Raw genomic sequence first — 13,032 nt, forward strand, 5'->3', positions numbered from 1 at the left:
AACTCTTCACTCTGCGACTGGATTCAAAACTTCCTCACCGGCAGACCTCAAGTGGTGAAAGTAGGCCAGTTAATCTCCAGCTCCATCACCCTGAATGAAGGAGCTGCAGAGGGCTGTATCCTGAGTCCCCTGCTCTACTCTCTCTACACACATGACTGTGTGTCTTCCCACAGCTCCACATCTATTATCAAATTTGCTGATGACACTGTGATTCTAGCCGTCATTTCCAACAGTAATGAGACTGCATACCTGGATGAGGTAGAGAAACTTACATCATGGTGCCAGGACAATTGTTTCTCTCTGAATGTGAGCAAAACTAAAGAGCTGATTGTTGACTTCAGGAAGAGACAGCAGCGGCCCTATACAGGTAAGCGCTTCCGTAGCTTGATGGCAAAAACTGAGAGACTTAGGAGGAGTTTCTTCCCTCAGGCCATCAGGCTCCTAAACTTAAAACCAGCCTCTTAACATTCACAAGTGTCCACTTAATAATCACTTAATCAGTAAGATATTCATCATTCTCTACCTCATATTGACATATTCACAGTGTCACAACCTGTTTGCACATTCGCCTCTTGTACATTCCTGTGTATCTTAATATTTAAGACTACAGTACACTTTCATGCACATTTTATTTTCTATTCTATATTTAATTCTACAGAACATTTTATTTTATATTTTATTCTTTTATGTTTATTGTTTATTTTTATAATTCTTTCATAATTATATTTATATATATTTTCCTCTGTGTTGTATTCTTTAATAATTGCACTGTCCATGGAGTGGACTTGACTCACATTTCACTGCTGGTTATATATTCTCTATACAGTTGTGTATGTGACAAATACAAATCTTGAATTTTAAAAGATACCTAAAATCATGCAGCTTGTTGAGAAAAATGATATCAGTTTTCTATGCAAACAGACTTGGGCCATACTGTATCTAGGAAACAAAACAAAACAAATAAATAATAAATAAAAAAACCTTACTCTTTAAAGTTTGGGGCCGACAAGATTTTAAAAATGTTTTTGAAAGAAGCCTCTTATGCTTACCAAGACTGCATTTATTGAGTTTTAGACTGCATTTTATAGAAATAAATAAATAAAATAATTCAAAGTTTGAAATCAGTGAGTTTTTATTGTTACTTTTCATCAATTCAATACAACCTTGTTGATTAAAAGTATTAATTTATAATAAAAAAAAATCATGTCTGCTGCTGACAAGTGGCTTTCAATCTGAGAGAAGAAATAAAGACAGGGAGAACTAGTAGTAAGACAGAGAGAGATGTGGTCTCACTTTCTAAATTGCAAAATAAGTACCACAAAGACATCTACAACACTTATCTAATTCTAAAGCTCAGGAACTCTCTCACTTTCCACATGAGATTCATGTTTGTTAGTGCAAGGTCAAAGCAGAATGAAAGATAATCAGCACCCAGCAGTATTAATGATGCACAGACAAATAAACACATATCCCTCATCATCCATCAACACTTCAGTGTGAGACATTATGCCACAGTTATCCCTTCTGATTTGTGAAAAGCATTGCAGCGAGTGAGAATGAGTGTATCCCTTACGAAACAAAAATATATTGCAATATACTAGAATTTATATTGCAATACATCAGAACATATTTTCAATGTATCAGAAACTTCCTCATATATTTGAAAATATATAGCAATATATGGATGGACAACCTTTTGCTATATATTGATTCATATATTAAAATACATTGATATAAAAAACAAAAGTATATTACATTATTGCATGCATGTTTATTGAAACAAAGTATTTTTTTATGAGTTAAGCAAGCTCATGCATAGGTTTACAGAGAGGTTGATTAACAATAGTCCAAATCAAATTTTTGTTTTGCATTAATTATATTTTGGATGGACCATATATGGCTTTGTATTGATTCATGTATTTTAAAATGTAGATACGAGTATTATAATTAAATTATCATTAACAGCAGCAATTACAAAAAAAAAAATTTATTCACTTTTTATTCCCCCACATGACATTTCATCCTCAACATTTTATTCCTCCACATGACATTTCATCATCAACATGACATTTCAGTCCATGAAATGGGGGCGAAGATTCCAGACATAAGAAACGGCCATAAACACAAGGATCTGTGAGTTAAGACACCAGGGGCCCGTTCTTCGTACGTCGCTTATTACATCCGAGATCAAATGACACATCCAAGATGATATCATCGTGCTAATCATGATCCGGCTAATTGGGTTCTTCGAACACACCTGTTGTGTATGATTAGTATCGCTGGATTGAGTTATCTGAGATAATTGCACGTTCATGTGTTGGCTTAAAAGGGGATATGTATCGATACTCGAAACCATGATCAGCGGTGCAGCGATTGGCTGGTGGCAAGACGACAATGTAATGACGTCATATAATTTAAAATGACACCAGACGAAAAACTTGACAAATTTCTGGACTTTTATAAGGAAACAGCCAAGCAAACAAAACTACATATATGTTATAATAGATACATGAAACAGATAATAGATGCATGTTTTTATTTTATTAGAATTTTTTTCATGATTCCCACTTATTTATATTCGCAATTTATAATAGTTGTACAGTCTTTACATTTTTATTTCAATATAGAAATTATCTATTCATTTCATTTTATATTTGGACAGATTTGTTACGTTACAGCATTAATGAAAGTTTCTTAAGGGTCAATATCATGTTATCTGCATCTCCTGCACTCCATCAAGCCACTCTTATAATAGCAGTCATCACTCAAAATAATGCACGACTCTATTATCTGTATAGCATGTGTGTAAGACTCTAATACAATTATGAAGTAATAATTTTATGACAAATAAATATTTCAGTGAGTAAAACTGGCTGTGTCTATAGTAGGCTGTTATGGACTACACAGCATTTTTATATTATTTTTTAATAATTTTTAAAATGATTATTATTTTAAATTATTGTCCCTGGATCAGTACGATACTCGTTCTGGTTGAAAAGAAGCAATCTTATCCTGTTTACATGAAATAAGCCTGCTCCCGAGCAGGTTTAAGCTTACGGACCTGTTGCTATGACAGCAGCTCCGGGATGAGCTTCGAAGAACCAAATGATTCAAGATCACGCCAAATCGTCAACATTCAAATCCAGCTAACTGACGTACGAAGAACGGGCCCCAGGAGAAGAAAAAGTCCATGGACTACTGAAGGACTGGCCAAGGCTGGCCAATCAGAGTGGGTCTTGTTAGCATGCGGGATCCATAACACTGCACTAAAAGATTGTTGTCCTGTTTTTTCCACTGAGGGATTGTTCTGTTTGTTGCACTGAAGACTGTTTTATTTTATTACAATGAAGAACTGTTGTCCTTTAGGAAATGCTTTCATTATGTTTTTTCTCAGGTCACTGTCCCTTCAGCTGCTGCTTTTGAAATAAACCTCATTAAGTTACTGTGAACTATATTGATGTCTTATTCAATCTATTATATTTGAAAATATGACAGACATTGTACATTAGATTAGATTATTTCATATTTACCATGTATACAATATACAATATAATAATTATATAAATATATGATGTAATATAAATCAATATATTTAAGAAATATGTTCCCATATAAATCTGATTATATTATCTTGTACATTGAGGTATATTAATGCGTTAGATTTTACATATACATATATACATATATATATAGATATATATACACACAATGCCTCTTCCAATATATCATTTCATATAATGTGGGACATATTTCAATATACATAATATATTAAATAGTACAATAATATGTATTTATTCAATATATGAAAACGGCAATAATTGCAGTATTGTCCCATATATTGCAAATATAACTTACATATATAATATATTATTATATAATATATCATAAGATATATTACTATGTAAATTTCACAATATATGGAGACACATGAAATATATTGTCACGTAATATATTGAGAAATATAATTTTGTTACGTAAGGGATAACTGTGTAGCCACAAGATATTGACAGTGTTTCTGCTCTGGGAGCCAAAAACTACACAGAAACTTGTTCAATTCAATTGCAGTGGGGAGGGTTTGTTCAGGACATAATAGAACAAAGAGACACCAGCACTGCCCATAAAAACCAGCCCAGAAACAATTACTAGCAGGTCCGAGAGGGAACCTCTGGACTTTTTCCCATTTGTGAGATTGCAGTGCTACAGGTGAACACTCCACCATAATAAATCCCCCATAATCCCACAGAAGACTGATGTCAAAGCCAGAACAGGAATCAGGGCAAATCTGTTCGTTATTACTTTTCCAATACTTCAAGCCCCCTTAACCGAGAGTGGACCTCAAGTCAACACCATCCAATAGAACTCCTCTCAACAGAAAGGGCCAAAGTAAAACCACTTGCCCCATTGTATGACTAAACATGGGGAAACACAGAACAGAGATGGACAGAGAGGTTCACAAAGGATTAATTTCAAAACCCCTGTAAACAATCGTATTACAGTTTCTTCCTTCAAGGATCAAGATATCTCTGGTACTATAAAATATAACAAAAAGATAGGAGGAGCATTTTTCCTATTTATAGATAAATATATGGACAGTACTTTTGGAAAATATATTTTAATCTGTATCTGTGTGAAGTGGCCCAAATGAAAAAAAAAAACTTCATACATCTGCAGTACACCAGTAGGTGTCAGTATGAAATCCAAGAGACTGTATACTAAATTTTATAATCTAATGTGCCTTGAAGGATTGTGATGGCAAATCTATCACAGAGCATCTTATTCAGTTAGTGCTTTTTCTAAAATTGCAAGCAAGTAATCAGCGGCAGCGTGATTTGTCATTGTATGACAATAATAAAAATAAACAATGCCCCACTAGAATGACAGAAATTGAAAAAGAAACAGAAGGCTTTCCCAGACACCCAACATGTTTGCAGCCTTTCCCAGAGAGAAAACATCTGGGAAACCCCTCTGTTTCTCTTCAAGCTTCCATCATCCTAATGGGCGATTCCCAATTTCCTTCAGCCTCCCCGCTCTGTGAAAATTCTAAAAAATGAATGTACGCCATATGGTAGGTAAACAGCGCAAGGAAACAAGATTTAACCATGTGGAAAATCCATTTTGCCAGGTTTCCAATATACAGTAGTGCTATCAAACGACTTGTCACAGTAGCTAGTCCCCTTGTGTGGTTTCACTATAGTAAAATGCTGCAAAAGAGGTACTATAGATTGAGAAAGAGTAGACATGTAGATGTATATAGAAAAAGACTGAAGGATGGTCAGCTTCATCAGATTCTCAATGGACCTTGCTGTATTTTCTGCCACCTGCTGAAGTATAGTAATCTATGTGTAGTATAGAGGGGCTATTCTGTCAGTGGGAGAAACTGCAATATAATTCAGCCTTTGCATTCAACACTAGAATAAAGACCACAAAAAATGGCATGCACTGTGGTTTATTCACTGTGCCACAGTAATCTAGCACTAGCCAAGGAAAAACCCCAGCCCACGCTGAGACACAGCCACAGAAAGCAAGTGAACAGGAAGTGCCGAAAACATTTGATTCTACCTCAGTTTTCTGCTGTAAAGACAAATAATTTTTCTCCAACATTCTTTTCTATTGCGTTTTATCTTTCACCCTGAATGGAAAAAAAAACCACTTGACTATTGTATTAAAAACCAGGGCTGAACCGATGTCATCACCTCAAAGCCCAGAGATATTCTGCAAAAATCTGCAGTATCTCTCCTGGATGTGGAATACATGAATCTCAAACGAAACAATGACACAAACAATTCAACAAATTCCAGGCATTTTCATTAACATTTTCATAGAGTATTAAATATGTTCTTGAGAAGAAAATTCAAGTTCAGTAGAATTAATTTCAACGCATATCTTCATCTAGTTTCTTCACCCTGCTCAACAATTATAGCTTAAAGAACGGCCTTGGAACCCCACTGCAAACTGACACAGCAATGCAATGCAAATCAGACCAAAAGTTACTCTGTAGAATTAGAATATAGAATTCATAGCAACAGGTCTGTAAGCTTAAACCTGCTCGGGAGCAGGCTTATTTCATGTAAACAGGATTAGATTGCTTCTTTTCAACCAGAACGAGTATCGTACTGATCCAGGGACAATAGGAAAACAAAAAAACAAACAGGCAGCAATGATCTGCATTCTCAGGAGTAAAGTTTTAATGTAGCTGTTTTTCTGCACTGAGTGTTACCAGAATGAGCCCTAAAACCCAGAAATAAGCACATCCACCATGTCTGTAGATTTTAATGCTTTTTATTCGTGTTTGTAGTTCTCGAACAAATCCTTCATCAAAGTGCAATGGATTGTGGGTAATATTAGCCATTAGAGTGTGCACGGATCCACACTTCAAAAATCGCCCTGAAATAGTAGACCATCCCGGGACTTTTGGCATACTCTTTTCAACATACTACGCTTTAGGACACACTTATTCTAATCTCACATACTATTTAGGATGAACAGTATAAACACTGGGATGCAAGGTAGACTTTTCTAGAGAGTGAATACATTGATTACTTTGGTTCAGGTGTGTTTAATTAGATTTGTAAGGTTAGGTTTCTACAGGACAGTGGCCCTTTAGGTACAGGTTTGGACACCCTTGTGAAATGACCACCCATAAAATGATCAGTGCTACCCTACTCGATTTATTGTTTTTATGTGTCTTGAAAGGCTTAAGAGAACTCTGATGGTTGTCGAGAGACGAAATATTATTACGACCAACAGGTAAACTCATTTACTCAATAGTCCACTTTTTCAACTTCATTTATAGACTGTGGAGATAAAATGTGTAAAAATCATAAACTTTTGCTGGGGGGCACGTGACCTGTGAGCATGATGGCAGCATAGTGTTCTGACTCCGCAAACCCTACTCATTTTCATTTATATATCCACATTTTTTCACTAATTGCTCGACATTTTGTTTTGTGTTTTGACTTTGGGCATCGGCAGTATGTCTTCTCGCCAAGGAAAATCGGCCAGCAAACAAACGCAGCGTGATCAAGCGCATGAGGCAGAAAAGACGGAGGATTCACTCGCCACCATGATTGCCTCTGCTATGGAGAAACAGCAGCAGTTTATTGAAGCGCAGTTTAAAACGCTGCAAGACAGGCTCGATAATATTCAGTCGGAGCTTTCCAGCTGCTCTAATGGGGTTAGAGAATTGCGTGATTGATATTCCAGTCTGAACAGCCGGGTTGGCAAGTTGGAGAAAAATCACGACAAATCTGCCGCCAGACTGACAACTTTGGAGGAAAAGATGGCTGATTTGGAGGACCGGAGCCGCAGGGATAACGTTCGTATTATGAATCTCCCGGAAGGCGTGGAATCCTTGAATATTACGGCATATATCTCGGGATCTTTACCTGTATGGTTTCCTTCGTTGAGCGATGCTAAACCGGAGATCATGAGAGTTCACCACATCTGCCCACCCAACAACTCTGGCAGGCCTCGCACCGTCATTATGAAGATACGTTATACCGATCGTGATTCAATTCTCCGAGCTTCTAGGAAATCTCCAATCAAGGTGGATGGGAAAGACATCCGATTTGCCGCAGACTATAGTGCGTTCACTATGAACCAGTGCCGTTCCTTCATGGAGGTAACCAATAAGTCTCAGAAAATTGGCTTTCAGACCTTTTTGATGTACCCCGCACAGCTGAAGTTAACGCGAGGTTCGAGTCAGCACATTTTCAAGTCCCCTTTGGAGGTTGAGGACTTTCTGAATGGCTTGGCCTCACAGGAGAATGAGGAGGGGTAAAGTGACATTCTAGAGGTTTTCCTCCCTTTCTTCATTTGTTTTGTTCCTTTCAGATTGATTGTCCAACATAATCTGAATGTCACAATCTGCCCTTTACGATAAACACATCTGTAAACTTAGTTGATTAACACTTAATAATGGGTGGGGGGTGGGGACATGTTGTCTGCCGCCTTTCTCGGAGTCACGTGGTTCATAAGTTAATGTTTCATTTCACTTTTCTTTTTTATGTTTCTCTTTATCATTACTTTTTAGTTTTAGTGGATGTTCTGTTAGAGGGTTATTTGTTGTGTTAGGGGAAAATGGGGTTTCTTATGGGTTGTGGCGACCAGGGTGGGTGGGTATTTCTCCCTTTAGAGAGTATATATGGCTGTGATGCATTCTCTTTATTGCTCTATGACCAGTTAATTTGTTTTTTTGGTTTCTTTATGCTTTCTTTTTATAGTTAATTTATGGCTACAGAAACACTTCACATAGTCACCTGGAACGTAAATGGGCTGAATGGTCCCATTAAACGTACTGTATGTCTGGATTACTTGCATAGGCAGCAGGTTGATTTGGCATTTATTCAAGAATCACATTTAAGAAAATCAGATGTTCAGAGGTTTTATAACAAATTTTATTTTGTAGCCGCCTCATCTTCACTGGATAATAAATCAAGGGGTACTCTGGTCATGTTAAAACATAATCTTTCATTTAATATTCTAGAAAGATATAGTTGTGAAGAAGGCAGAGTATCATATATTAAAACACTTATAGCGGGTAAGAATTTTGCATTTATTTCAATTTATGCTCCTCCTCATTTTGACCCCAATTTTTTTTCTGCCCTCACTACAACATTACTGCGCATTCAAGATTGTTTTCTTATTATTGGTGCAGATATGAATGTGGTAGTTGATGTCTCTCTTGATCGTTCCTGTGTGCAGAACTATTCAGCGTCATCTCTATCATCTATTGAATTATGTAAATTTATGTCTGATCTTAGTCTTATTGATGTATATCGCATTTTTTATCCTGCAAAAAGACAGTACACCTTCTACTCGGCCAGACATAAAAGCTATTCTAGATTGGATTATATTCTTATATCTCATGCTGCACATTCAGTAGTACACAGTGTTGATATAAAGTCATGCCCTTTATCTGATCATAATGTGGTCTCAGCTAAAATTTCCCTAGTGTCTGCACCTACTAGAGCATCTCATTGGCGTATTGATACCACACTGCTACAAAATAAAGATTTCTGTGCAATGCTCAAAAAAGAGTTAAGAGGATTTATAGAGATAAATGCTGGTTCGGTGGATGATCCCCGCTTTCTCTGGGACGCTATTAAGTGTTGCATACGATCGTCTTCTATTTCTTTTGCTTCCCAATTAAATAAATCTAGATTGAAGGAAATAAGCACTCTGGAGACAAAAATAAATAGGTTGGAGAATTGTCAGCAATTTTGTCACAATGAGGACGTTTAGAAAGAAATAAAGGTGTTACGTACAGAACTTATATCACGGTTACGGCATAGAGCTGAATTTATAATGCACAAAGTAAGAACTTATTATTTCAACTGCGCTAAGCCAAGCCACCTTTTAGCTCTTAGATTAAAGAATAGTGAAAAGTATTCAAATATTATTGTAATTCAATCTTCTAATGGCTTGATACGTGATCCTAAAGGTATAAATCAAGAGTTTAAAGATTTTTATCAGAATTTATATAGGCCGGATTTGGTTTTCAGTGAAACTCTGTGCGATAACTTTTTTCAAGACTTGACTCTTACACGTCTCTCTGAAGCAGATGCTGCATCTTTGGACTCTTATATTTCGTTAGACGAGTTAAAAGATGCTCTTGTACATATGAAAAGGGGTAAATCTCTGGGGTGGGATGGAATCCCACCTGAACTATATCTTTCTTTCTGGGATGAGCTGGCAGAACCTTTGTTGAATATAATTCTTTATTCTATTCAGATGGGTTCATTTAATAATAGCACAAATATGGCCATTATTACTCTGTTACCTAAGCCTAATAAAGATTTGACTCAGTGCGGAAATTATAGACCTCTGTCTCTTCTAAATTGTGATGTGAAACTGTTTGCCAAAGTTTTAGCCTCTCGTTTAGATTCACTCATGACTAAATTGGTGCATAATGATCAGACTGGTTTCATTAAATCCCATCTTGCGGCCGATAATGTTCGCCGGTTATTGCATATTATACACGTGACCAGTGGGATGGATATACCGTGCGCAACTTTGTCTTTGGATGCTGAGAAAGCCTTTGTTTCCATGCGCGCATATGGGGTTCCTTGGGGTTCTAATATTCCCAGTCTTACTCTGCATAAGTTGCTTATCTCATATGGAAACACAAGGGGGATGGTTTCTTCATTATACATGATGTTTTTGGAAGCCTCTTATACCTGTGGTGGACATTTGGCACATGGATATTTATGGGTCTGATTCAGAAAACAGTACTGACATATGTTGGGAATCAGTATGGGCTAACCTCAAACATGTCTCTAAAAATCCTAATCATCAACTGATCCATTTCAAGATGATTCATAGGATGTATCTCACTCCCAGGAAGCGTCATTTAATGAAGCTTTCCTCCTCTCCTAAATGTGACTTGTGTTCTAGTGGGTGTATAGGGACATATATGCACATGTTTTGGGATTGCCCTGAAGTCAATGAGTTTTGGAGACAGGTTACCATTACATTAAAGGACATTTTGGAGTTGGAGATATCATGCTGTCCGAGACTCTTGATTCTAAATGATTACTCCTCTTATACTCTCTCTTTAACTCAGAAGAAGTTACTTTTCTGTGGACATACTGCTGCTAAGAAAATGCTTGCCTTACGCTGGAAACCTCCACATTCACTAGCATTGACTCACTAGATGCACTCTTTCTTGGACATTGCGAACATGGAGTTCTCAGTGGCAAGATTACATGGAGCTTCTCAGAAAACTATTTCAACGTGGTCAGGTGTCATTTTAAAAATTAAGGAGCATCTTTAAGACCTATACTTCATGTTCTTATTTTTAATTATTGTATTTGGAGTTTGTTCTTCACTGGATATGTATGCTCTGAATGTACCTTTGGGAGATGAGGGGGGGGTGGGGGGTTTGGTCGCCTTGGGTATGTGGGAGGGAAAAAAAGGAAAAAAGAAGTGTTCACAATGATGTTTATTTTTACTTTTTGTTTTTGTACAATAACATTGTGTAGCTCAATAAAAAAAATAATCATAAACTTTTGTTTTCCACAGAGTTTATTTTCTACAAAAATACAAAAGCTAATATAAAAATTATTTAGGATTTTTTTTTTTTCGTGATAACCTGGGTGATGCTAACTTCTACGGTGGCCGAGACAGCTCAACACGCTGCAACTTAAGAAAACACATGAAAATTGAAAAAAAATCAGCAAGTGAAGAAAACATCTTCATCAGTTTGACAACACAAGTGTTGCAAATCATCACAACACATGCATATAACGAAACACGCTGCAAATCATCACAAAAAATGCATACAACGAATCGCGCTGCAAACACTTCACAACACATGCATAAAGCGAAACGCACTACAAATCCTCACAACACATGCATATAGCAAAATGCACTGCAAATACTTCACAACACATTTAAATTAAGAAACTCTGCACATCCTCACAGCACATACACATTAAGAAACAATTAATGAAACATTGCAAATGTATTGTCATTAACCTTGAAATTATATTTAGTTGAGAATATTAAAGTTAGCCATCTTAAGTAACGTTTTACATTTAATCATGTAATTAGTCAGCTTATTTAGGCTAATAATATCCAAAAGATAAAGGAATCATGGTGTTTAAAAAACACCATGAAAAAAAAAAAAAACTCACCTTTCAGTTCACCAACAACTCCACTGACCAGTAGACACTGCACGATAAACAAATCCAAGTCGGGTCTGACACTTTTTGAGGTCTCCTTGAAACATTTCCATTGTAGTCAGTGCTATTTGCAGCGCGTTTGTTAATTGCATGTGTTGTGAGGATTTTCAGCGCATTTCGTTAATGCATGTGTTGTGAGGATCTGCAGCGTTTCTTTATATGTATGTGTTGTGAAGGATTTGCAGCGCGTTTCGTTTATGCATGTGTTGTGATGGATTTGCAGCGCGTTTCGTTTATGCATGTGTTGTGATGATTTGCAGCGCGTTTCGTTATATGCAGGTGTTGTGATGATGTGCAGCTCATTTCGTTATATGCATGTGTTGTGATGATTTGCAGCGCGTTTTGTTATATGCATGTGTTGTGATGATTTGCAGCGCGTTTTGTTATATGCATGTGTTGTGATGATTTGCAGCTCGTTTCATTTATGCAGGTGTTGTGATGATTTGCAGCTCGTTTCGTTATATGCATGTGTTGTGATGATTTGCAGCACGTTTCGTTATATGCATGTGTTGTGATGATTTGCAGCTCGTTTCGTTTATGCAGGAGTTGTGATGATTTGCAGCTCGTTTCGTTATATGCATGTGTTGTGAGGATTTGCAACACTTATGTTGTCAAACTGATGAAGATGTTTTCTTCATTTGCTGATGTTTTTTCAATTTGCATGTGTTTTCTTAAGTTGCAGCGTGTTGAGCTGTCTCGGCCACCGTAAACTTCCGGGTTGACCCATGAAAATATATCATTCCAGGCATAATTTCTCTGCTAATTCATCTGACTTTTAGAACCAGAGTTAAGTAAGCTTAAGAAAAAACAAAGAACTGAAGAATGGCTTATCTAAACCATCAGGTAGCACTGTCACACTTATGTACACACAGCAAAATATATTTGACCAGGACCATAGTGGTATATGGAAGGTCTTACCTTTCCAATTAACCTTGGGAAGGGGGCTCGCTGGTTCTCTGGAACAAACATGGGGGGCACCAGCAGGGATCTTTTGGATCGGTATGGCATCATGTCTGACAGACCCAGGATCTCCTAAATCACAGCACAGACGACAAAAAAGTGAAAATAGTTTAAATATAAGAAATTAATGTGTAATTATGTGTCACTGTATTTTAATGCCAAATATAACATATTAAGCTGTAATTTGACATTTAGCTGACCATTTTATCCAAAGGGACTTGAAGTACACTTATTACAGGAACATTCATTGGTCTAAGTGTTTTGCTTCAGGGGACACAGTGATGGATCATAAATCATGCCTTGGAGGGTTTTAACCCATAACCTTTCAGTTGCCATCCCAGATCTTTAACTACTATGCTATTATACACCACATTAGTCCCATAATGTT

General features: G+C 36.8%; 1 protein-coding gene across 1 annotated transcript in view; it reads right to left on the reverse strand.

The window, feature by feature from the left end:
• Positions 1–13,032, reverse strand: part of cdh13 (cadherin 13, H-cadherin (heart)) — a 353,836-nt gene that overhangs the window by 182,762 nt on the left and 158,042 nt on the right. Inside the window, exon 4 of the mRNA XM_059565191.1 lies at positions 12,603–12,716. Within this exon, the coding sequence (XP_059421174.1) occupies positions 12,603–12,716 (114 nt within the window). The remainder of the gene's footprint in view (positions 1–12,602; positions 12,717–13,032) is intronic.

Source organism: Carassius carassius, chromosome 13, assembly GCF_963082965.1.
Source record: "Carassius carassius chromosome 13, fCarCar2.1, whole genome shotgun sequence".
NCBI lineage: Eukaryota > Metazoa > Chordata > Actinopteri > Cypriniformes > Cyprinidae > Carassius > Carassius carassius.